This window comes from Struthio camelus, chromosome W (genome assembly GCF_040807025.1).
Source record: "Struthio camelus isolate bStrCam1 chromosome W, bStrCam1.hap1, whole genome shotgun sequence".
NCBI classification, from domain to species: Eukaryota; Metazoa; Chordata; class Aves; order Struthioniformes; family Struthionidae; genus Struthio; species Struthio camelus.
Genome location: NC_090981.1, coordinates 2,824,569 through 2,852,276, shown reverse-complemented (window position 1 = coordinate 2,852,276; position 27,708 = coordinate 2,824,569). Strand labels below are relative to the sequence as shown.

Below are 27,708 nucleotides of genomic sequence, written 5' to 3'. Positions count from 1 at the left end.
CTTGTACTGGGGGGGGGGGGGGGCCAAAACTGGATGCAGTATTCTAGATGAGGTCTAACAAGTGCTGAGTAGAGGGGGATAAGCACTTCCTTTGAATTATCCTATGCTCCTACAGCTGCCTGCTGTAGTACAGGCAGCCATCCTGTTCTTGCAGGCTGGGGGAAGCTGTGCCAGTGTGATGCTATGCTAGCAGTGGGTCATTTGCAGTAGCCTGGCAAACTTCTGCAGTGAGCTCATCCTCTGCTGAATGAGAATAAAGTCTCTTCCAATATGAATTATGCTATGATCATATGACATTCCAGGGAAGCAAGAAAAGGGGTGTAGAGGAGGAGGAGGAGAAGAAAGAGGGAAAACCTTGCTGCTGGCATTATGGACAATTTCTGGGTAACATACGACATACATACATTTGTGGATTTATAGAAGAGCTTAGCATTTATTTATTTCAAAATTAAGGGGATTAGACTTTAAAAAATGGTTGTGTTTGAGGTAGAATTCAGCCAGCAGGAGTGCAGAATACCCAATTAAGAGGTAACAAAGAAGAGTCTACAGACTTGACGCTGAGAACATTGCCTGACAAAGTAAACAGGCTTGACCCTTGGCCTATTAGCTAGCAGATGCATTTTTCTAAGCCTTACTCTCCTTTCTCAGGGGCTTCAAGTTGACTATCCAATTTGCTTTGCACTGAAAGGTGCAGAGTGAAGCTGCCTAGGGATTGGTTTTCTATTTTTGTCAAAGAGCTTCCTGTTACAGAAGTATCAGAAGACAACGCAAAACATTTCCCTTCTATAGTACAAACTGTACAGATTCATAATTCACCCCGGGGGGGTGAGTTTACAAGAACTGTGTTGCAACCACAAAAGGTTTTTCTGCTGTTAGGAGTACTGCCTAATTTGGTGCAGCCCTGTTAAACAAACTGTGGATTTGCCAGTGGTCTAAACTTAACACAGTATACCTCACAAGTCATGTAGGTCACTATGCATTGAGGCAGTGTTTGCATTACAGGAACTTCCTGGTGTATTTCTGCAGGAAAGGAATTGTGGGGTGGGGGCAAAATCCTGATGCAGAGGCAGCATCTAAATCAGTTGAGGGGTTTTTGTCAGTTTAGTTTAGGTTCAGGAGATACCTGCTAGCATTTAGTTTATCTCCACCAGGAGATCCTGCTCTGAGATGTACTGGCACAGGGTCTGGTCAAACCAGCTTTGAGCGCTCATGAGGCCGTAATTACCGAAACTGGGCAGCCTAGCACCTTAGCTTGTACAAATACAAGTATAGCAGCAGTACTGTCCACTTTCAACAGTGTAGTTAACAGCTAATTCCTATTGTGTGAAGAAGGGTAAACTAGTTAGCCAGGATTATAAAACCAAAAGATATTTAAATAGATCCTCCCACAGATTACCTTTAGGAAAACTCCACTAGATCTTCAAATATGATGTACTTTGAGCATAAAGACCATTTGCCGTTGCTGAAACTATTAACTGCACTCTGTGGATAAAAACCCTTTAAATAGATTACATCTGAAGACTCGATTTACATCATCCCACTTAAAAAAAACCACACACACAAAAACCCATCCACAGAATGGACTCTATTCTTTTTATTTTACCACTAGTTTCTTTCTGTGACCCTGAGCTAACCAAACTCTATACTTCAGTTTTACCTCCTAATTCAGGGATATATTTTTACTTCTCTCTCAAGGGCACTGCAAGGCATAATACATCCTCACCTAACATACAATGCACGTTTTATTTCCAAAACAACCCACCTGCCTCCTGGCACTTTCCTTATCATTCATTGAAGGTTAAGTAACATTTATAGAAAGCTGAACTCTCCAGCAAGGCATTTACAAATATATGTTATAGTTCAAGAGCTTAAACTACAAAATAACTATTAAAGACACCACACTGCAGGTTTTTTTAAAATCTCATCTTCCTAGGATTGCTAGAAATAAATTTGCTGATTAAAACAAATCTACTTGACAGTTAGCAAGGCAATCCCCTCCGCCCGCCCTCAACTCTATGTTCCAGGGATGGAACTATAGGAAAAAATTTGATTGGAAGGAAAATCTGGAGATCACCTAGTCCAACCTCCTGCCCCCCTGTTCAAAGCAGATCAACTAAACGAGGCTGCTTAGGGCCTTGTTAACTGTGGAATCTCCATCCTTACAGATATTAAAAAAAACACTTTGGGCCCATGTTTCAATATTTGACCACAGTCATGGAGAAAAAATTGTTTCCTTGGAATTTCCTGTGTTGCAACTTGGGCTCGTTGCCTCTTGTCCTTTCGCTGTGCACCTTCAAGAACAGTCTGACTCCATGTTCTCTATATCCTCCTCATTAGGTAGTTGAACACAGCAACAAGATCTCCCCCTTAGCCTTCTCTTCTCAAGACTGAACAAGCTCAGGTCTCTCAGCCTCTCCTCATGGATCAAGTGCTCCAGACCCCTAACCATCTTGGTGGCCCTCTGCTGGACTCTCTCCAGTATGCCAATATCTTTCTTGCACTGGGGAGCCCAAAACTAGACACAATACTCCAGATGTGGTCTCACAAGTGCCAAATAGAGAGCAAGAATCGTTTCCCTCACCCTGCAAGCTACACTTTGGCTAATATAGCCCAGTATGGGGGTGGCCTTCTTTGCTGCAAGGGCACACTGCCAACTCAGGTTTGACTTGTCCACCTGGACCTCCAAGTCCTTTTCTGCAAAGCTGCTTTCTAGCCAGTTGGCCTCCAGTTTACCCTGTTGCATGCAGTTATTCCATGCCAGGTACAGGCCTTTGCATTTGCCTTTGTTGACTTTCATGAGATTCCCATCAGCCCATTTCTCCAACCTGTCCAAGTCCCTCTGAATAGCAGCCCCTGCCCTCCAACATATTGACCACAAACTTGCTGAGAGTGCACTCCATTCCATCATACATGGATATTAATAAAGACATTAAACAGTATTGGCCCCAGTCCTGATCACTGTGGAATGCCACTAGTAACCAACTGCCAGTTGGAATTTGTACCACTAATCACAACCCTTTGAACCCAATCATCAAACCAATTTTCCAACCACCTTATAGTGCACCTATACAGGCCCTATCTCACCAGTTTGGTTATAAGGATACTACAGAAGATTGTCAAAGGCTTTGGTAAAGTCAAGGTAAATGACATTCACTGTTCTCAGCTTGTTCACAGAGCCGATCATCTTGTCAAAAAAGTCTATGAGGTTAGTCGGGCATGATTTGTCCTTACTAAAACTATGCTGGTTGTTCCCAATCACCTTTTTGTCCTTCATGCACCTGGACAAGGTTTCCAGGAGACTGAGGTTACCCTGGTCAGCCTGTAGCTCCACAGATCCTCCTCCTTGCCCTTCTTGAAGATGGACATGACATTAGCCTTTTTCCAGTCATCAGGAATCTCCCCTGATTGCCATGACCTTTCAAAGATGATACAACCTTGCAATGATATCGGTCGGCTCCCTTAGCACCCTCAGATGCATCCCATCTGGTCCTATGGACTTGTATACATGCATTTGGCTTTAAGTGCTCTCTAACTTAATCTTCCTCTACCATGGATAACACCACCCCGATAGACTGCCACTAGGCTCAGAGACCCAGGAGGCCTGAGGACAAACCTTACCAGTAAAAGCAGAAGAGGAGGAGGAAAAAAACCCCTCAGGTACCTCAACCTTTTCTATGCCCTTTGTCACTAGGTCTCCACCCCATTTAGCTGTGGGCCCACATTTTCCTCAGCCTTCCTTTTGCTGCTCATGTACTTATAGAAACCTTTCATGTTGCCTTTCACATTTCTCACTAGCATCAACTCCAGCTGAGATTTGGCTTTCCTAACTGTATCCCAGCACGCTTAGGCAATGCGTTTATATTCTTCCTAGAGTAGCCCATTCCTGTTTCCATCTTCTGTGTACTTCCTTTTTGTATTTGAGCTTGTCATGTGTCCCCTGCTCATCCATGCTGGCTTTCTGCCATGCTTGCTCAGCTTCCTACACATCAGAGTGGACCATTCTTGATCTTCAAGGACAGCCTCCTCAAAAGCACAACCAGCTCTCCTAGGTCCCTTTGCCCTCCAAGGCAGTGTCCATGGAATCTTGCCAAACAGATCCCTGAATAAGCTGAAATCTGCTGTCTTGAAGTCCAGCGTTGTGATTCTAATATTTGTCTTGCTCACTTCTCTCAGGATCTTAAACTCCACAATCTCATGGTTGCCGCAGTCAGAGCTGCCTCAACTTTTACATCCTCAACCAGGTCTGGCTTGTGAGTAATGAATCCAGCAAAACATTTTCTCTGGTCAGCTCATTAGTCACCTGCATCAAGAAATTGTTGTGAAAACACTCCAGAAATCTCTTTGATTGCTTGTGCCCAACCTTATTGCCCTTCCATTTGAAGTTGCATGAAAAAGCACAGAAATATGGAAAGTAATCAAGGCAAGAACTGCATCCCTTTCTAGGAATAAGAAACAAGTCAAAAATGTGCAAGTATACATCATACATTTATTATTGAACAACTCTCCAAAATTGGGCACAGAGATTAAAAATAAAAATTCATTGCACTACTTAGTAAAGCATTAGTAGTAACTCATAAAAAAGTACAAGTTTTGTTAAAAAATTATCAAGCTTGCAAATGATTTACAGATATTTATAATACATTTAAAACATGTTAAATGACACAATAGAGTATGATTTTTAAGAAAATGTTTGACAAAACCCATAAGCTTTGATAATAATTAACAAACCAAACAAATAGCAAGATGAGGTAACAATGTACCAAAGGGAAGGAAAAAAATCCCAAAACCCACATAGCTCATTTATAAAAGTCTAAAGATAACTCAGTCAAAAATGTGTTTTCCAAAAGCAAAATAAAGAGGTTGGTAAATCCCATTCCAAATATTTCTCAGCTGTTAACTCATCTTGTAATCACATTCAAGAACCTGTACAGAAGTCACACACAACAAAAAGATTTACTTTGCACAATAAGATTTCTATAAAGAAAACCATAAAATGAGACCTTGGGGATATCTGTAGGCCTTGATGCTAAAAAAAACCACAGGAGTGCCAATATGTTAAATCAATAACATCTTTTTTTTTTCCCCATGTGTTGCGTGAGTATGTCAGGAAGGCAATGAACATGTGTCTTTCTGGATTCCGATGCTGCCAGGCACCACAGCAGGCTGTGGCATTAGATACAAATGTGCATAACACATGGCAGATAATAGCTGAACATGAATTCTCTTCCCCTTCTCTTTTGACAGCCGCAACAGGAAAGACTTGGTTGTAGCTGGTCTGATCTGATTCAGAACACATGCATATGTGCTGTTTATACACATTAACCACAGGAAGCAAGTCTGCACACATCTGCAAGAGTCCCATACAAACAGAAGAAACATTCCAGAAGAGATCAGCCACAGGATTGCAACAATTAAATTCAGTATTTTACCAAATTAGATCCTCCATCTCCTAAATTTCCCGCTGCCTCAGAGTTTTACTGGGAAAAAAGGGACAGTACACATTAATATTTCTCCAAATCCAGAAAGAAGACTACTTTCCCCTTGGTATTCGTAAAATGTGCCTTGTTCATTATGCATTTATATCTAGCTTAGAACAAGTGCCTTCTTTTCATGCTTCAAACAAAGTGAATATTGAGTGTAGCAGTGTTTGTTAGGGTTAAATCTGTACAGGTAGTTAGTCTTTTTTTTTCCCAGATATATTAAAGACCCTAAGTATTAAGACATACGCAGCATACACTTTTTAAAATAACCACATTATTTCATTTGTTAAAAAAATAGTTTACTGTATGTGATCCCTCTGCCATTCAGAGGGACCTGGACAGGCTGGAGAGCTGGGCAGAGAGGAACCTCATGAAGTTCCACAAAGGCAAGTGCAGGGTCCTGCACCTGGGGAGGAATAACCCCATGCACCAGTACAGACTGGGGGTTAACCTGCTGGAAAGTAGCTCTGCAGAGAAGGACCTGGGAGTGCTGGTGGACAACAAGTTAAACATGAGCCAGCAGTGTGCCCTTGGGGCCAAGAAGGCCAATGGTCTCCTGGGGTGCATTAGGCAGAGTGTTGCCAGCAGGTGGAGGGAGGTGATCCTGCCCCTCTACTCAGCCCTGGGGAGGCCTCCCCTGGAGTCCTGTGTCCAATTCTGGGCTCCCCAGTACAAGAGAGACACGGCACTCCTGGAGAGAGTCCAGCGGAGGGCTACCAAGATGATTAGAGGGCTGGAGCACCTCTCCTATGAAGAAAGACTGCAAGAGCTGGGCCTGTTCAGCCTGGAGAAGAGAAGATTGAGAGGGGATCTCATAAATGTGTACAAGTATCTGAAGGGGGAGTGTCAAGAGGATGAGGCCAGCCTCTTCTCCATGGTGCCCAGGGACAGGACAAGAGGCAACGGGCAGAAACTGAACCACAGGAAGTTCCATCTGAACCTGAGAAAAAACTTCTTCACTGTGAGGGTGACAGAGCATTGGAACAGGTTGCCCAGAGAGGTGGTGGAGTCTCCTTCGCTGGAGATATTCAAAACCCGTCTGGATGTGATCCTGGGCAATATGCTCTAGGTGACCCTGCTTGAGCAGGGCGGTTGGACTAGATGATCTCCAGAGGTCCCTTCCAACCTAAACGATTCTGTGATTCTGTGATTCTGTGATTTAACTTTTTTGATGTTATTGTGAGGAGTCCATTCTTTAGCTCCTTAGGGAAAGGGGAAATTATAATCATTTGAAGTTGATATAATGGTATATTTTTACTTAGTGTTTATAATTATTGACAGGTATGGATAGACTAAAGTTTTGAGTACTATTTGCGTAACTAAAAAACAAGAGCATCTGAAACAGGCAAAACCACAAGTTGTAATTGGTCTGTAGAACCTTCAAAGAAGGGCAAGCAGCATAGAAAACATAACACAGTCTGAAAATAAAACTGATACTCAAGCATAGCAGCATACAAAAGCATCAGAAATGACAAAGAACAAACTTAAAGCTCAAACTGGCAGCAAGTTACAGCAATATTGGTAGTTGTGCCACTTGTGCTATTGTAACCAGGGTAATGACACTAAATTTAGGAGAAAACATTTTGATTCCAAAAATTGTATCCCTTGATTAACTATGGTATGTTTAGACCTAAATATTTCACTGAAATATCTTAAAATTGTTAACAGTCTGATGTGTTAAAGAAGCTCATATTTTGAACTACACAACTAAAAATATTATTTGAAAGGCAGTCAAATGAAGGTTACCTCCCATTTCACAGAATTATTTATTCTGGATGGTGTACCAATTTACTCTTCTCCTACAGTAGAACACTCTGGAGACTTGACAGAAAAAGAAACAAGGGAAATTTTTTCATGACAGGCCTATCAGAAAACACAGAAGGGTAGGAAGCAATACCCTAGGACAACTGTATTCTAGCAGTGAATGACCAAGAACAACCCTTTTTGCATCACAAAAATCAGAAGTTCTACTTCTGTGAGAAAATGTTAGAAATTCTATTTTGTTCATGAAGTTGCAAGAATAAAATCATAACCTCTTACAAGTTAACTGTATACAAATTCTCTTGTAAACAAAGAACATAAGTGATTAAAGTCAATGTTTACATACTAAAGGAGTATATACTTAGCAAATATAATGGCCCAAGTGAAAAACCTTTGCACAAGACCCTCAGTGCCTTTTCAGGTTCCTTTTGGGGGAGGAGCACATGACTGCAGCATCTTCAAAACTCAATTCTAATCAGAAATCAACTGAATGTAAATAAAACCCAGCTGGAAGAATTGAGAAGGAGAACAGAAAAGCATCAACATTAAAGTCACCAATTGGAAGTGTTAATATTGTTAATTGATTTGTGCAATGTTGCAACTTTATATTGATAAAATAAGTAGTAAACCTGTCATACTGAAATTTAGATTTCCTATCATGTGTTTATAAAAACAAGGATAGTCACATACTGAGTAATCAACATACTCTTTAGAGGTACACTTAAAAGCCTCCAATAAAGAGGAAGCATAACATCTGTATGAATAACAAGTAAAAAGGTTTTTTTACACCATTAAGTACATTGGGGAGGAAATACTAAATGTCTATAATTAATTGCAGCACCCTTCACATTCAGTGTGCGACTGCAAACACAAGGAAAGAAACCAGTGTACAGTACTAGTACTGTTTAAATAACACAAGGTTATACATTGCAGCATAATTAATGCTACTCACACACACGTTCTCAGTACATGCTGGTATACAGGTTCTCAAACACATGCACACCCAGTCACAAGCACACTTCACACATCCTCTCACAAACACGCACACACTCGCACCATTCACGCCCACTCACAGTATCTGAAGGCTCTATAGAAGGTAGACTTATATTGTTTGGAGCTACCACTTTTTATAAAAGCACATGCTAAAAGATCACATCCACTGTAATCTTGCAGCAACACTCAGAATGATCACACAAAACCCAGGAATTTTAGTGCACACAAAATTAAGCTAAAAAAATTCTTTGGAGTTCCAATCACACGGTTAGTATAGCAATCTCACAATTGTGAAGACTAATTATAAGCTTTATACTTGATTAAGTCACACAGTGCAAAGAAAGGTCCATTGACCCTTTTGTGTAAAGGGAATGCTGGAAGCCACATAGGTAAGTTCAATGGATAGTTCATATATACACATGACCAGGAACACCCAAACTAGATTTGTGCTCTTAGATTAGTCATTCTGAATCACGATGCACTTCTGAAGCATCAGCTCTGCAAATTGGGCAGGTACGATTTGCCTGTAAAACCAGAAATAAAAGAAGGTTTAATGCATTGACAAATACACTTCTTAAGGTAACAGTATCTGCAACACTGAAACAAAATGAAATTGCTACTCTCAGTGCTCAAGAGTACCCAAAGGAGACAGTGAAAAGATGATCAATTCAGATTGTCTCCCTTTTTTACTATGTGAGAGCACGTGAAGATGACCTGAAAGGTTTGTAAACCCAAAGTTATGTTATTAAAACAAAAATACATGAGAAATGTGAGGTTTTTTTCTGTCATAAAAGATTAAGGGAACTAGCATATTTGGACATAACTACATGATAAGGGGTTTATTAATGCAGACACACAGTTACATTATACTGTGACTTGTAACTCAGATGAATGCAGCTAAGTCAAAAGCTGTGCTGTGTTTTGGCAGAGAAATCCACCACCACCAGAGAAACAAGACAAGTGGAAAAAAGTTGCCCTATATTAGGGCATCCTATTCTTACTAGCTCTATTTACCCATGAATCACAGCTCTTTAGGCTCTCACTACCCAGTTATCCCAGCAGAAGTCTACTGTGTAGGCTTGGCCAAAGCTTGAAAGCTTAGCAGGAGGAAAAAGGCAAAGTGTATAGTAACACACACACACACACCACAGTCTGACTAAACAGGTATTCAGCTCCAAAGCTGAACTAACATTCATGAAAGGCTTAAGTTTAGCCCTTCAGTGAAACACTTGCTGAGAATACACAGATTCATGAAATGATTCAGGTTGGAAGGGACCTCAGATGGGTCTCTAGTTCAATCTCCTGCTCAGAGCAGGGTCAGCTATAAGGTCAGACCAGGTTGCTCAGAGCTTTCTCCAGTCAGGTCCTGAAAACCTCCAGGACAGAGACTGCACAACCTCTCTGGACCCCTGTTCAACTGCTTGGCTGTCCTTATGGTGAAAAAGTTTCTCCTTCTATCTAATTGGAACCTGTCTCGTTTTGACTTCTGCCTGTTGTCTCTCGTCCTCCCAACATGCAACACTGTGACGAGCCTTGCTCTGTCTTCTTGATGATCTCCCAGTAGGCATTAGAAGGCTGCTAATAGGCCTCTTGAAGCCTTCTCTTCTCCAGGCTAAACAAGCCCAGTTTACTCGGCCTCACCTCATAGGGTGTGTGCTCCAATCCCTTGAGCATCTTGGTGGCCCTCCGCTGAACTTACTCCGGTTTATCAATGTCTGTCTTGTCTGGGCCCAACACTGGCCACAGTATTCTAGATGAAGGCTAAAGAGCATCAACTAAACAAGGACATTCACTTTCCTCAATCTACTAGCTATGCTCCTGTTGATTGCAGCCCAGGATGCTGTTGGCCTTCTTTGCTGTCAGGGCACATTGCTGGCTCCTGTTCAGCTTGCTGTCTACCAAGACCCCCCAGGCCCTTCTCAGCAGAGCTGCTCCCCAGCCAGTCTGTCCCCAGCCTGTATTGTTGCCAGGGGTTCTTCCTTCCCAGGTGCAGGACTTGGCATTTGTCCTTGTTGAATTTCATTGGGTTCCTGTTGGCCTGTTTCTCCAGCCTGTCTGGGTCCCTCTAGATGGCAGCCCTGCTGTCAAGCATATGGACTGGTCTCCTCGTTTTGGTGTCATCTGCAAACTTTATGAGTTTGTAACTTTCACTTAAAAAAAAAAACCCACATACCCACCACACAAGGATAAACAAATCCCAAGTAATATCTGAATAGCTAGGCAAATCAAATTATTCATCGTGCTGTATTGCTTTTTAAAGTAACTTTAAAGATTTTTATTAGCACTCTATCTGTTTCAGATTTGTGTTCTTGTGCATTTCATGAAATTCATTCCCCTTCACATTTTAACAGAACTCTGGTGCAAAGATGAATTAGGTGCACATAACGCAGCATAGGCTGCAATGCGTATCCTCTCTTAACTTGCTGTTCCTTCAGGCGAGCTAACTTTCTGTAACATGAGGACATAGAACTGCACAATGAACTGAAATTATCATAAGAAATATTACATAGAAATTTTCTAGCTGAAGTGAATCACATTTAGAAGAAAAGGATTTAAAGTGTTACTAAAATCCTATCAAAACTATTAGGCTGCTTTGCTATAAAGCCATCAAAGCTAACATGTGCCCTAAATTATAGTTAGGATTTGCTTTTTCTGAAATATATGTATAGTATTTCCTACCCCAAATATTAAACAAAGTCTACTACACTTGAAATTTAAAAGCAATAAATACAAATTATTTTCCTTTGCCACCTGATTTCTGAGAGCTCAGGGTGAAGACAGGTAATGCTTTCAAGTTTTTCTTTGGAACCATGACTAAATTTTGCTTAACCCCCCCCCCCAAAACCCAGATTTCTCATGTACTGCTTTGTTTATTAATATTTTAACTCCTTGAGTCACTCGGATATTGTGAAACATGATAAAATTGAGAGTTGACAAGACTAAAAAGCAAAAATGATAATCTCTCCCTTGTTAATCTTGTCCCATTCACTGTTTAACTTCTCTTTCATGAGTCTTCAGCCTTATTTAACATGGAATGTTTTTCTCACTGTAGTCTAATATGGTCACATAATTCAATATAAAAGAGCCTTTCATATGCATAAGGCAGTCATTTTCTTGTCTTTATAAAGCCTAGCAATTATAGGGCTTTATCTAAGTTAAAATGTATACATTTATATGGGTATTTATATTTATATGGCATACATTTATCATCAAAGCAGCATGAGAACATAAGACATCTTTTTAAAAATTATATCTTAAAAGGAGTCTTTTTAAAATATATATCTCAAACATGCATTATACTTATAAAATTAGATACTTTTTTGATTTGTCCCAAGAGTTCAAATTCATAGCAATGGAAGGGATTCTGATAGGCAAGCTTTCTGCCAGTGAAGATCATTCTCTTCATATTCCTTTTAAAATGATCCCATTCCAACAAATATTATGAAGAAACATCTTTCTGTAATCGCTAAAAATATTTCTATAGTGTAAGGAAGCAATATTTTTGGTTTGTTGGCTTTTCTAACCTAAATATTAACAATGAGAAACAAGAGATGAAATGCAAGACAAAAATAAAGAAAAATGAAACACTACAAACTAGGGCATTATAAATTGCCTCTAATACAGACTTTTATTTTATTTACCTTAAGCCATTTATCAACACACTTGGCATGAAACTCGTGGTTACAGGGTAAGACTCTAAGTAGCTGCCTTGACTCAAAGTCACACATACAAACTACACACCTAAAAAAGAAAAAAAATAGCAAATATCTTTAAACTTTGCCATTTAAGAACAAAAAATTTGTATTCTATAGGCAACTTAAAAGGTGTGTCTGCAAAAGTTTTTTTTTTTTTACACTACTGGAGTAGCTACAGGGATCAAACTTTATGGGTGTAGATTTCTAATGCACCAGTGTAAAATGAGAATTGCTATTGTTTTGTTCATCATGGTTTCAAATCCCAAAGTAGGCAAGGGCTCAAATTCCTATCCACAGGAGGTCATTGGCCCAATCAATAAAACTAGTTTTAAGTATTTCTCAAAGCCATAACTGATTGAAGATCACACATACATTTTTAGTATGAAAAATTTCCCCTTTAAGTTACATCTATATTCAGTTGTTCATGTTTTATTAACACATTTCTTCCCCAGGGACATCATCAACTTAAAAAAAAATAGAAGTTACATTTCCACCATAAAATTTATTCCCTACTACATTAAAAATAACATTGAAGGTTGCTGTAAGTGGAAGTTCAGAGGAAAAAAACTCTTCTGTTCAAATTTAAACATTTCACAGCACTCTGTACATTACTTTCATTGCCTTCCACCTATAGCTCAATTCTCTCTCTGTTGTGTAGATCTTTCAAACAGAATTAATGCATCTTAAAAATAAGAAAATATAACTGTAAATTGCAAAAACTGTCAAAAGCTCTTCTAGGAGCACTTAAAATTTTAGTACTTGGAAAATATTTCAATACAGGCTAAATTCCAAATTGATGCTGCCCATTTAATATCTAATATGCTGAAAAAAATTGGGAAAACTTTTTTTTTTAATACTGATGAACTAAATTTGAACATCTAACTGAAGTGAGACTATACAGCATTTTAAAACCAAGATAAATGATAATCGATTCAAAAATTGGTTTAAAAATTTATCATTTTTGATTGGAGTGCTTTTAGAGCACTTGTGTTACAGTATTTGCCTAGTTGAGGCTGCAGCCTAAAGGAATGAAAACACAGTAGCATGCAAATACTGTGCAAGTATGCACAGTAAAGTATGCCAGTTTGAGAAAGAGAGATGTACTTACAATGTCTGTTCTGATTGGTGGTTGTTTGGATTGAACCTGTAAGATGGAAGCTGTTCTATATCTGCTTTTGTCAGTCCTCGAGGTTTGGCTTCTCCTAGACGTTCTGCCAAATTCAGCAGTGCCTACAAAACAAGGCATTTAGACATTTTAAAATTCATTGCTCAAACAAGCTCCAGCTCCACCAGAAATGAAATTATTTCTTCTGCAATGTCACTATCAGACCAAGTAGCACCACCTCTATATCAAGAAATGTTTAGTCTTACTTTTCTCTCTACAACTGCAAGCCTTATGGAAAGATGTCTTTCATCAGAGAGGGGGGAGAGAGGGGGGAGGGGAGGAGAGAGGGGGGGAGAGGAGGGGGAAAAGGAGTCGGTAGAGGTGGCGAGGATAGGTGGCAGGAGAGAGGAACTAGAGGGAGGGGGGAAAATGGGGAGAGGAGGGAGGGGAAGAGGAAGAAAGGGGGGAGAGAGGTGGGGGAGGGGGGAGGGGGAGAGAGGCAGGAAGAGAGGCAGGCAGAGAGGTGGGGAAGAGAGGAGGTGGCAGGGGGAAGACCCCCCAACACCCAGACAGATATCCAGATATGAAAGATCGTCAGACAGACACGCAGACAGACACCAAGACACAGATGCAACAGAGCATGAGACAGACCCCCCAGTTTCAGAGACACACACCCAGACACACACACATGCACACAGATACACAGACGCGACAGACAGTGTGACACACACAGACAGGACAGAGCACAAGACGGAGAGACTGTGAGACAGATACACACAGATGAGACAGAGCACCAGAGAGATACCCAGACACAGACACCAAGACAGAGATACATCCAGACACAGATACACAGATGTGACAGAGCATGAGAGAGACAGGCACCCAGACCCACACCCACATAGACGTGACAGAGCTTGAGATAGTCACCCAGACACTGACTTAACATAGTGTGAGACAGACACCCAGACATCAACGCGATAAACTCCGACACACACAGACGCAACAGCATGAGACACCCAGACACACAGACACCCAGACACAGATGCAGCAGAGCGAGAGACAGAAACTAAGACACACGCACACACCCAGACACACAGATGCACACATATGCACCCAGACAAATGCAATAGAGAAACAGAGTGCGAGACGAGACGCATACACAGACATGACAGAACGTGAGAGAGCATGAGACACACAGATGCGACAGAGCCTGAAAGACATACCCAGACCCTAACACACACACCCAGACACAGAGACACACACACACAGATACAAGTGTGAGAGACACTCCCAGACCCCCCCCCCCACGCAACAGAGCGTGAGAGAAACAGATACCAACACCCACATCCAGACAGATGGAACAGAGTACAAGATAGACACCCAGACAAAGATACCCAGATAGACACCCAGACACTGAGACACAGATGCGACAGACACCTAGACGCAACAGAGCGTGCGAGACACCCAGACACAGAAAGACACCCAGGCACCCAGATGTGACAGACTGAGACACACACACAGACGAAACAGCGAGAGATACAGACACACAAATGTGACAGAGTGTGAGATAGACATCCAGATTCTGACATAGTCACCCAGACACAGACATCCAGATGTGACAGAGACCAAGACAGTCACCCACACACCCAGACGCAACACAGCATGAGACAGACACCCAGATTCTGACATACACAGTCATCCAGACACAGACACCCAGATACCCAGACGTGACAGAGCATAAGGGAGACAGACATCCAGGCACTCACAGATGTAACAGAGTGCAAGAGTCAGACACCCAGACACAGACTCAGACACATACATACAGATGCGACAGAGGGAGACAGACACGCAGACACCCAAACACAGATGCGACAGACACCCTGACACCCAGACAGACACCCAGACGCAACAGATCATGAGACAGACACCCAGATACAGGCGTGACAGTGTGAGAGAGACAGACAGTCAGACATGACAGATACCCCCCCACACACCCAGACACGACAGTGACACACCCAGACAGACACCCAGACACCTGCAGACGCAACAGAGCGCGAGACAGACACACAGATGCAACAGACGCACACAGACGCAAGTGCGAGAAACAGCAAAATAAACACACACAGATGCAAGAGGAAGAGATAAGACAGCATGCAAGACACACGCAACAGCGTGAGAGACATTGCAAGAGACACCACAACAGTGTGACAGACATGCACACAGATGTGCACGCACGCAGATGCGCACATACACAGAGATGCGACAGCACAAGACCAGACACCCAGACGCAACAGACACCCAGACACAGATGTGACAGACACCCCAACACCCAGACATGACAGATCATGAGACAGACACCCAGACACATGCAGACACACACCCAGACACAACAGAGCGTGAGACAGTGCGAGATGCACACAGACGCAACAGTGAGACACACCCACAGACACCCAGACACAGATGCAACAGACACACACACACACAGACGCAACAGAGCGCAAGACAGTCACCCTGACACCCAGAAGTGACAGAGCGTGCAAGAGACACATGCAGACACAACAGAGCGCAAGTGAGACACACACACAGACGCCACAGCGCAAGAGACTGACAGAGACAGACAGGTGCGATGGACCACAAGACAGACACACAGACAGAACCCCAGATGCGACAAATCGCAAGAAAGACACCCTGACACAGACATTCAGACATAGACAGACATCCAGGCACAGACGCGACAGAGCACAAGAGACCCAGACACAAACAGACACCCAGGCACCCAGATGTGACAGAGCGCAAGATGCACACACACACACACACACCCAGGCATGAAAGAGCACAAGAGACAGATGCCCACAGACACAACAGATTATGAGAGACAGGCACCCAGACACAGCCACACACATACGTGACAGAGCATGAGACAGACACCCAGACACAGACACCCAGACACAACAGAGCGAGACAGACACCCACACACTCACATGCAGACACACACAAACACGCCAGGACACACATGCGACAGATCGCAAGAGACAGACACCCAGACACAGAGTGCAAGACACGGATGTACACACACACAGATGTGACAGAGCATGAGAGAGACAGACACAGACGCACACACATGTGTGCGAAAGAGAGACACGACAGCACGAGACAGACATCCAGACACAGATAGACACCCAGACCCAGGCACAACACAACTTGAGAGAGACAGACACCCAGACACAGACAGACATCCAGATGTGACAGAGCATGAGAGAGACACACACACAGACGGGACAGAGTGCGATACACATACACACACGGATGCAACAGTGCAAGAGAGACCGACACAGACACACAGACGCAACAGAGAGACACAGACACAACAGAGTATGAGAGACACCCAGACACAAACACACACACACAGACATGACAGTGCGATACAGACAGACAGACACACACACACACACACTCAGACGTGACAGAGCATGAGACAGACACACAGACACAACAGAGCGCGAGAGAGCGTGAGAGAGACACACCGTGACAGGGCGCAACAGAGACACACACAGACACGCATGCACACAGATGCGACAGAGCGCAAGCAAGACAGAAACACGGATACAACAGCGCAAGAGAGAGACAGACACGACAGAGACATGAGAGGGTGAGTGTGAGAGAGACAGGTGCGACAGCACAAGAGGCACAGACACAGACAAGAGAGGGCTAGAGAGAGGGAGTGAGAGACGCGACAGCATGAGAGAGAGCGCAAGAGACTGTCACAGTGTGACAGACACACAGACGTGCATGCATGGAGATGTGCATGCAGATGCACACACACAGATGCAACAGAGCTTGAGAGAGTCCGAGACACACAAATGCGACAGTGCGAGACAGACACAACAGCGCAATAGAGCGCGACAGACAGACGTGACAGCACAAGAGAGAGCATGAGACCACAACAGAGCGCAACAGACACACACAGATGCGCACGCATGCAGATGCATACACACAGATGTGACAGAGCACAAGAGACAGCACAAGACACACAGACATGACAGAGCGTGACAGACACACAGATGTAACAAAGCACAAGAGAGACGAAGAACGCGAGACACACCGTGACAGACACACACGCAGATGGGAATGCATGCAGACACATGCACATGCAGACGCAACAGAACACGAGAGACAGAGCGCGAGAGAGACGCACACACAAATGCGACAGCGCGCATGCGACAGATGCATGAGGAGGGGTAGGTGGTGGCTGAGGCTTTCTGAACAGAATTCAATGGAAATTCGACAGCCTGAGAAGCAGCAAGGACAAGAGTTGGGATCAGTCCTCAATTATCTAAGACACCAGTGACATTTTATTTCAAAATATGTGACTTTCTGTACTCCCCATATTGTCAAGAGAAAAATATATTAAGAGATTGTTGTTAACATCACATTTAGCTGAATTCCTCCTATCATGCTAACATTATTCTGTAAAGTTAGCAAGGCACATAAAATATACTAAGTTACTCTATTCTTTTGAATATGCTATATTCCTGTTTGATATTTAAAAATCAAGTAAAATGCAAAAATAAGAGTGGCATCTAGAATGGAAAGCTGAGCAATTTAACCACAGCTAATCTGGAAGGGTAGATTCTGAGGAAAGGCAACAGACACAAAATAAGAGTGTTTCTAACATCTAGTGTTAGAAACTAGTATGAAAAGGACATTTCTAGATTCTGTCTTCACAAACATTACATTTATTTCAAAGACAAAAACAGGATTAAAAGCAAAAGACCATTTAATTTTATGTATCAAGTTAACATCTGCTCCTCATAAATTTGTACTTCATACACCAACCTCGTAGTTTTCTACTTCTCCATCTTCCACGTCCAACTCAAAACTGAAAGCTGGTCCAACCGCAGGTGGCACTGGAAGCATTGATCTGCCAGAAGAACAAACAACAGTAAGACTCAACATCTTGCTGAAGGAAAGCATGCACACATATGGCAGAGGTATAGTTATGTTATTGATCCTTCTTAAATCAACAAATTATAAGAATCAGTAAAAATGTTAAATTTGAAATTAAGAATTAAAATTCAAAGTAAAGGAGTCAAAGGAAAGCTAATTGTGCCACTTTTTGATACTCACTGTGTTGCATTTTTAAATTGCATGTATATTGCTATGTCAACTGATATTTCCAGTAAGACTCAGCATTATTATGAATTCCTGAATTAATCAGGAATGATTGTGCCACGCTGTCCCTGAATAGACAGACAAGAGGCTATGACATCAGAGCAGGCTTTGTCAGAATGCATGATTCAAAGTTCAGTAACTTCACTGGATCATATTTCCTGGTGCTATTTTGATGCAAGTCAAACTGCGGAGTCAGAAACTATAGATGTTGTGGCAAAACAACAAGTGACAAAGTTGGATTATCTCCCTGTCAATGCCACTGCTGAAATAAATCCTCATTTTCCAAGCATTTTGTATTCATTTCAAAAACAGAACATACAAAGAACAATAAATCCCATGTCATACATCCAAACTACAGCAGATGGGATCTACTTTAACAGGCTACTGATAATCCCTTAATGTTACTTCTCCCATCCCTTCTCTTCCAGAAATGGTTAATCAGGTGCAGAAGTTCAAAAGCTGTAACAGATTACCCACACGCAAACACACCCAGAAGGCTCCCCTCATTACATTTCAATAATTACTTAGGAGTAAATTGATTTGCTTTTTTTTTTTTTGTAAGGACTGTTAGATCTTTATCCTACATAAGAACACTTTATAATGCAACCATGAGTATAACTCATAACTATAAGATTATCCAAGAACTAAGTTTAACTGTTCTACATTGAACAAGGAGATTTCAACAGAAACAAGAGGCATAGCAGATCCCCAAACTATTTTATCACAAAATTGTTCACTTATATACCTGAGAAAGGGAAAAACATGCTGTTCAAGTGGACTGGAAACTTTAAATATAACTGCAAGTTTTATTCCTCCTTGGGAACAGCTGAACTGTCTTTACTCCGTGGTAGAGCCCAAACATAAAAAACATTGAGGGGATTGGTTAGCTTACAGAATTATTTAATAGTCTACAAGTAAGATGTACTTTGGACTTACAGCACATATGGTAATAGGCTGGGATGGTAAGGGTGTGGTGGTATTGGTTGCTGTGATCGGTATCTACTACGCCCTGTGAGTCTTTGAGACATAAAAGATGGGTAAGGCTGTAAAAAGGAAGAAAAATGTCAACATTTTCTTTTCCTATTTAATAATGAAATTAAATGAAAAGTGAATGTTGAAATACATTTTAAATAAGGCATTATCCAAAAAAACCCCAGTCTCTTCAAACAATTTTGTTTTGACCAACAAATCTCATCAGTAATATACAATTATACAATCCTATAGGAAAAAAGTAACAATGCTCACCAGAAACCCTTGCAAGTTAGCTTATAAGCATTTTGTAAGGCTTAGCCTACATGTGGGCTGATTTGGACAGGCAGGACTTGAATTGGTGACCTTGTTGCAAACCAAGAGCCCAGGGCTTTGGACCTGGAGCTATGTGCAGGCTTGTGTGCAACTGGTTGGGTAAGAATGAGAGGTTTTTTAAACAACATCTATACAGGAGTTCTTTTGCTGGTATAAGCCAAATATCCATTAGGGGGCACTGACAGGTTGCACCACAGTAAATCTTTCACATTAAATAAAGAATAAGGTTTAAAATAAATAAATAAATAGAAATTGCCTTCAGAGTGGTGCTCAATTACATTCACTTTAGGGAGGGGTTGTAGCCTTAACTGTAAGGATCATTTAAAGAATACGAGCTGTGTATCTAAATAGTGCCTAAAGAGACATTCAAGTTTACAGCTTCAACATGTTCTTTCCATAGGAGAAAAATACACTATTATCCTACTTTTTGATTTGCATGCCAAGCTCTTTAGTTTACTTACATACATACATCCTCAATATCACTGTTTAAAATATCTTGCACTGTCTATTAAATGGGGGCAGAAACAGTAAAGAATTGCCACTTAGATATATATTGTATTTTTCTAGAAATATTCAATAGTGAAAACATGTTAGCAGATTTTTAGAATCAAAACTCATGCACCACTACTGAATTGATATTCAGAGGCCTTGAGACATTTATTTTATGAAAAAAGATCACTCAAAGATTTTGGTAGCATGTTTTCATTCTTCCAAGTTTGAACCTTCAGTATACATGAAATAAGTTTAACCTAAAAACCAACCACCCTGACTTCCCACAGCTGCAGCCACTAACGAAATTCAATTGCAAGAAATACCATTTTTCAATAAAATGGCTATCACGTAGAATAAAGAACTTTAACTCAGCATGCAGAGGATGTAGTACAGAAGCAATACTTACTACTCCAAATGACACCTCCTGGTGCAAAGGATCATGGGTTAAGAACTGGAGAGGAGCTGAGGGAGGCAATGTTGGTGGATGAGCTGATGGAGGGTAGGTAAAGCCTCCTACAGGAAGATGTTCTCCAAGCAGTTCTACTTCATTCTCTATCCTTTGAAGTGGCTAAAAGAGACATAGGGTTTGTTGTATTAATAGAAATCCAATTTTATTTATTTATTTATTCATATTTAAATACCAAAGAACCACAACTCCAATTGTATGTTCTGAGGAGCTGTGGAAATTTTATAGAGTACAGTGCAATCATACTCAATTTCAAAGTAATAGCAAACAGTGACTCTATTGTCAATACTACCAAAAAGCAAAAAAGGCACTAAGAACTCAGCATAAGTTGACCTTTTCCAGCTAGTCATGCTTACAGATTAGGAAATTTATGCAGCCTGATAAATATGGGAGTAGCCATAATTCCCTGCTTTTCATATTGTTAAGGACAACTACTTGCTCTCTTTCATGCCAGGGTGCTCTCACTGAAATTATGTGAGAGAAACAAGACCTTCTTGGAAAATACTCCTTTTTATCATGTTGTTCACTGCAAGGGCCAAAGATGAGAACCCAAATTGTCTCTGACAGTTTGAAAAGTGAAGGTGAACAGCAGACATGGCTAATCTCAGTATTTGCAGGTGCTTTATTAGAAGACTAGTACAATGGACAGTTCTACCAAGAACAGGCAATCCAGTGGTTTCAGAAGTGTGAGACTCAAGTTCAGTTCCATACTCTAGTCACTCTAAGACAGTCAGGCCCAAAGGTCCTCAAGAAATACCAAATACTTTGTGAGCCCCACCTTTGCCCCATTTTACCCCCCTCAAAGAGAAAGTGGATTGAAGAACTTATGTTTTTCAGGGATGTTACAAGATTAACACACCAAAAATGGCCAGGCATTCTGTTACCGCGTATAGGCTAGATAAGGTAACTCTTATGTGAAACTACCATCGGAACTTTAACATCTTTAAAGAACTTGAGGAAGTCTCTGGATCACAAACCCTGGTTCTTACAGGCGACTTCGACCTCCCTGACATCTGCTGGAAGGGCAACACAGTGAAACACAAGAAGTCAAGAAGATTTCTGGAGGGCGTGAGGGATAACTTCTTGATACAGGTACTAGATGGGCCAACCAGGGCTGATGCACAGATGGATCTGCTATGCACTAACAATGAAGAACTGGTTGGAGACATGATAATCAAGGGCAGCCTTGACTGCAGTGACCATGAAATAGCAGAGCTCAAGTTTCTGAGGGGAGTGAGGAATGCAAGTCTCACAGTACAGATCCTGGCCTTCAGGAGAGCAGACTTTACCTTATTCAGGAAACTAGTAGGTGGGATCCTGTGGGAGGCAGCTCTGAAGGGCAAAGGAGCTCCAGAGAACTGGCAGATCTTCAAGGACAGCTTCCTCCAAGCACACAAACAGTCCATCCCAATATTCAGGAAGACAAGCAGACATATCAGGAGACTGGCTTAGCTAAGCAGGGAACTCATGACTGAGCTCCAATGCAAAAGGGCAGCATACAGGAGATGGAAGCAGGGACAGACTACACAGGAGGACTCTAGAAACACTGTCCAGGCATGTAGTGATGGTGTCAGGAACATGAAAGCTCAACTGGAACTGAGTCTTGCAAAGGACATCAAGGGCAAAAAGAAGAGCTTCTACCACTACATTAGTAATAAACAGCTGAACAAGGAAAATTTGGACCCGCTGCTGAACAGGATGGGTGATCTAGTGACAGCAGACACAGATAAGGCTGAGGTACGCAATGTTTTCTTTGCCTCACTCTTCAGTGACAAGGTCTTCCTTTTGGAGAGATCCTTTTGGGAAAAGTCAGCATGGCTTTACCAAAGGGACATCATGCCTGATCAACCCAATTGCCTTCTATGATAAAGTGACTGGATTTGTGAATGAGGGGAGAGCAGTGAATGTCATTTACTTGAACTTTAGCAAAACTGACACTATTTCCCACAATATTCTTGTATCTAAGTTAGGATATTACAGTCTGGATAGGTGCACAACCAAATGGATAAAAAACTGGTTGGATGATCAGGCTCAGAGAGTAGTAGTTAATGGGTCATACTCTACCCAGATGTTGGTAACAAGTAGCATACCACAGGGACCTATCCTGTTTAACAACTACATCAGTGTCCTGGAAGAGGCAGAGTACTTGCTCATGAACTCTGCAAATGACACCAAATTGAGGGGAACAAGTCCATACACTGGAGGGCAGGGTTGCCATACAGAGGGACCTGGACAGGCTAGAGAAATGGGCCAAAAGGAACCTTATGATATTCAACAAGGACAAATGCCAAATCTTGCACCTGGGAAGGAAGAACCCCTGGCAACAATACAGACTGGGGACAGACTCGCTGAGGAGCAGCTCTGCTGAAAAGGACCTGGGAGTCTTGGTAGAAAGCAAGTTGAACGTGAGTCATCAGTGTGCCCCAGCAGCAAAGAAGGCCAGCAGTATCTTGGGCTGTATTAACAGGAGCATAGCTAGTAGATCGAGGGAAGTGATTATTCCTTTCTAATCAGCACTTGTTAGATCTCATCTAGAATACCACATCCAGTTTTGGGCACCCAAATACAAAAAAAAGACATTGTTAAATTGGAGCGAGTTCAAAGGAGGACTATCAAGATGGTCAGGGAACTGAAGCACTTGCCCTGCGAGGACAGCCTGAGGGAGTTGGGCTTGTTCAGCCTGGAGAAGAGTAGGCTTTGGGGGAACCTAATAGCAGCCTTCCAGTACCTGCAGAGAGGTCATCAAGATGGAGCCAGGCACTTTATAATGGTGCATAGCAGGAGGATGAGAGACAATGGGCAGAAGTCAAAACAAGAGAGGTTCAGACTGGCTATAAGGAGAAACTTTTTCACCATGAGGACAGTCAAACCGTGGAACAGGGGCCCAGAGAGGCTGTGCAGTCTCCTTCCTTGGAAGTTTTTAAGATCAGACTGGACAAAGACCTGAGCAACCTGGTCTGATCTCATAGCTGACCCTGCTTTGAGCAGGGGGCTAGACTAGCAACCTCCTGAGGTCCCTTCCAACATGAATTATTCTATGATCCTGTGACCCTATGATCCAATTCACCAGACTGCTTTTTTAAGGCAGTAACTACTGACTTCCTTAATGGAGAGATGTTCTCAAATAGAAGAAAATAGTTCTATTTCATTATTATGAGGAGGATTGAAGGCACAGAGATATATGAAAAATTAAGAAGTTTCTTACAAAAAACAACTCAGTGTTTCCCTGTGAAGCAAAAATCTTCATTATGAGCACCATCTTTTTTACTTATAAATAACCTATTGCCATGTTTAGGCTAGATGCGTTATCTTGAAGCTATACTTTTTGCTATTAGGAAAGACCAGCTCAAATCTCAACTCATTTTGGTTTCATTTTTCAGAAAAACCTTAACTCTACTATTTCTCTAATTCACCCCTTTCCTGCTACTTAATTCCACATGCTTCAAAACAGTTAGATAAGAAAGTCATCTTTGGAAGCAAAGGAAAAGCAGAATTGTTTCCCCATTCTGCTGAACAAACTTTAAACAGTCAGCATTTTTAAGGCAATAATTCTCCAAGTAAGACTTCACAATAAAATCAAGTTATCTGATGGAGCTAAAAGTTAACAGAGGAGCCTATTCCTGAACCTAAATTAGCAATCCAAGCTAAGAAAGAAGTCCAGCCATTTTCTGAGGGAAAGACTTATCCTGATTACCAGATAAAACTATGCAGAACTGTTTCCCCATGACTATAATGAAATTATTACAATAGTACCAGCACCTGAGATTTGACACAGATAGGTCTGAGCAGTATTTGTCAGTAATACTGAAGTAATTTTGTATTTCTGCACTAATGAAATATTAGCAGACCTCCAAAGAAACAGGCACAAGGGTGTAGATAACCTCTGACAGAAAATTAGTAAGCAGAAATTACAAAATGTAATTTCTTCCCTCATGTCCAAAATAAGATCTTCTCCCATGTTTGCATAAGCCTTATTATGAAGCTATTAGCTTTTCAGCCAAGTTTGCTTAAGTGAAAAGAGTCAATAACTTCCATAAGTAGGGGAGGAAAGAGGTTCCAGATACACTCTAGAAGGTTTAAGTAATACTTTTCTCTGTAGTGTTCTGGGGGAGACAGTGGTCACTTTAAAACAACTGTGAAGTAACATGGGAGGAGCATGCAATAGGAATAATGCTCTGTGCTTTCTGGTCTCTCTACAAAGTTTTTTCTCTGAAACCACTGCTGCACTATACTTGGTCTTCTCTATATTCTCTTCTACTTCCTGGAAGAGCACCGCCTGCAGGAGCAGTACATGAAACAAACATCAGCTGTCAGACTGACAGGAGTACAGACCTACAGAGAAACAGAGCAGACAACAGCAGAGGAAATCTTAAGAGAATCAAAATGAATTTCAAAACCATCAATTTTTTTTCCTTCAGACTAAGGGTCTAGTCTTGCTCAGGTAGCACTACCACAAAATCCTATTACTTACTCTAAACCAGATCCATTTGTTTTCTCAACCAGAATGAGATTCAAGAGCATCATTTGCTGATCAAGCTCACACTACTCTAGGAGAGAGAATAAGAAACATTACTTACCGACCGTGACTGCTGTGCTTGGAAGGGAACAAATTGCCCTGGAGGTGGCAGGTGAGGAGGGTGATGCGGAGAGAGGTGAGGAGGATGCAAAAGGAATGGGTCATTAGAAATCAGAGGTGGGAATGCTGCGTATGGTACTGGTAGATGTTGGACTGAGCACGTCTGAAGCATCTGAAAGAAAATGAATGTTTTTACATCTAGTGTGAAGATTCTTATAGAACATTGTTTGTTTATTAAGGAAATATTAAAAGAAAGCAGACCACTCGCCCTTGGCTTTCAAACACAATCCAAACAATGATTCATTCACAAACTCAATGAATAGTGACTCTAGTACAGAATCACAGAATGCTTGAGGTTGGAAGGGACCTCTGGAGATCATCTAGTCCAACCCCCCTGCTCAAGCAGGGTCACCTAGAGCATGTTGCCCAGGATCGCGTCCAGGCAGGTTTTGAATATCTATCTCCAGGGAAGGAGACTCCACAACCTCTCTGGGCAACCTGTGCCAGTGCTCAGTCACCCTCACAGGAAAGAAGGTTTTCCTCATGTTCAGATGGACCTTCCTGCGGTTCAGTTTGTGCCCGTTGCCTCTTGTCCTGTCCCTGGGCACCACGGAGAAGAGTCTGGCCCCATCCTCTTGACACCCTCCCTTCAGATACTTGTACACATTGATGAGATCGCCTCTCAGTCTTCTCTTCTCCAGGCTGAAGAGGCCGAGCTCCCTCAGCCTTTCCTCATAGGAGAGATGCTCCAGTCCCTTAATCATCTTTGTAGCCCTCTGCTGGACTCGCTTCAGGAGCTCCATGTCTCTCTTGTACTGGGGAGCCCAGCACTGGACACAGGACTCCAGGTGAGGCCTCCCCAGGGCTGAGTAGAGGGGCAGGATCACCTCCCTCGACCTGCTGACAACACTCTGCCTAATGCAGCCCAGGATACCCTTGGCCTTCTTGGCCACAAGGGCTTATTTCTGGCTCATGGTCAACTTGTGGTCCACCAGGACTCCCAGGTCCTTCTCTGCAGAGCTACTTTCCAGCAGGTCAGCCCCCAGCCTGTACTGGTGCATGGGGTTATTCCTTCCCAGGTGCAGGACCCTGCACTTGCCTTTGTTGAACTTCATGAGGTTCCTCTCCGCCCACCTCTCCAGCCTGTCCAGGTCCCTCTGAATGGCAGCACAGTCTTCTGGTGTCTCAGCCTCTCCCCCCAGTTTAGTATCATCAGCAAACTTGCTGAGGGTGCACTCTGTCCCTTCCTCCAGGTCATTGATGAAGAAGGTAAACAATACTGGCATGATGAATATATTGAACAAGACTGGACCCAGGACTGACCCCTGGGGGACACCACTAGCTACAGGCCTCCAACTAGACTCTGCACCACTGACCACAACCCTCTGAGCTCTGTCATCCAGCCAGTTCTCAATCCACCTCACTGTCCACTCATCCAACCCACACTTCCTGAGTTTACCTAGGAGGATGTGATGGGAGACAGTGTCAAAAGCCTTGCTGAAGTCCAGGGAGACAACATCCACTGCTCTGCCCTCATCTACCCAGCCAGTCATTCCATCATAGAAGGCTATCAGAGTGGTCAAGCATGATTTCCCTTTGGTGAATGCATGCTGACTACTCCTGATCACCTTCTTGTCCTCCAGAGGCTTAGTGAGTACCTCCAGGATGAGCTGCTCCATCACCTTGACAGGGATGGAGGTGAGGCTGACAGGCCTGTAATTCCCTGCGTCCTCCTTCTCACCCTTTCTGAAGACTGGCGTGACCTTGGCTTTCTTCCAGTCCTCAGGCACCTCTCCTGTTCTCCAGGACCTTTCAAAGATGATGGAGAGTGGCCTAGCAATAACATCCACCAGCTCCCTCAGCACTCGTGGGTGCATCCCGTCAGGGCTCATGGATTTGTGGGTGTCAATTTGCACAAATGATCTCTCACCCAATCCTCCTAGACCGAGGGAGAGTCTTCCTTTCTCCAGACTTCCTCTCTTGTCCCCAGGGTCTGGAATTCCCGAGGGCTGGCCTTAGCAGTAAAGACTGATGCAAAGAAGGCATTCAGCAACTCTGCCTTCTCTGTATCCTTCATTACCAGGGCACCCGCCCCATTCAGCAGTGGGCCCACATTTTCCCTAGTCTTCCTTTTGTTACTGATGTATTTGAAGAAGCCCTTCTTGCTGTCCTTGACATCCCTTGCCAGATTTAATTCCAAATGGGCCTTAGCCTTCCTTGTCGCATCCCTGCATACTCTGACAATGTCCCTATATTCCTCCCAAGTGGCCTGTCCCTGCTTCCACCTCCTGTACACTTCCTGCTTCTCTTTGAGTTTTGCCAGGAGTTCCTTGCTCATCCATGCAGGCCTCCTGCCCACTTTGCTGGACTTCTTACTCAGAGGGATGCAGTGCTCTTGAGCCTGGGGGAAGTGATGCTTGAATATTAACCAGCTCTCCTGGACCCCTCTTCCTTCTAGGGTCCTACCCCATGAGATTCCTCCAAGTAGGTCCCTGAAGAGGCCCAAGTCTGCTCTCCTGAAGTCCAGGGTTGCGATCTTACTTATCGCCCTGCTCCCTCCTCCCAGGACCCTGAACTCCACCATCTCATGGTCACTGCAGCCAAGGCTGCCCCCAACCTGCGCATCTCCAACCAGCCCTTCCTTGTTTGTTAGTACAAGGTTT

At 42.7% G+C, this 27,708-nt stretch overlaps 1 protein-coding gene across 1 annotated transcript in view; it reads right to left on the bottom strand.

Annotated features, from left to right (window-relative positions):
• Positions 1-4,467: 4,467 nt before the first annotated feature.
• Positions 4,468-27,708, bottom strand: part of LOC104144433 (E3 ubiquitin-protein ligase RNF38) — a 198,983-nt gene continuing 175,742 nt past the window's right edge. The window contains 7 exon segments of the mRNA XM_068924678.1: positions 4,468-8,758; positions 11,876-11,975; positions 13,038-13,159; positions 17,871-17,955; positions 19,143-19,249; positions 20,410-20,571; positions 25,047-25,217. Coding sequence (XP_068780779.1) covers positions 8,696-8,758; positions 11,876-11,975; positions 13,038-13,159; positions 17,871-17,955; positions 19,143-19,249; positions 20,410-20,571; positions 25,047-25,217 — 810 coding nt within the window. The 3' untranslated portion in view covers positions 4,468-8,695.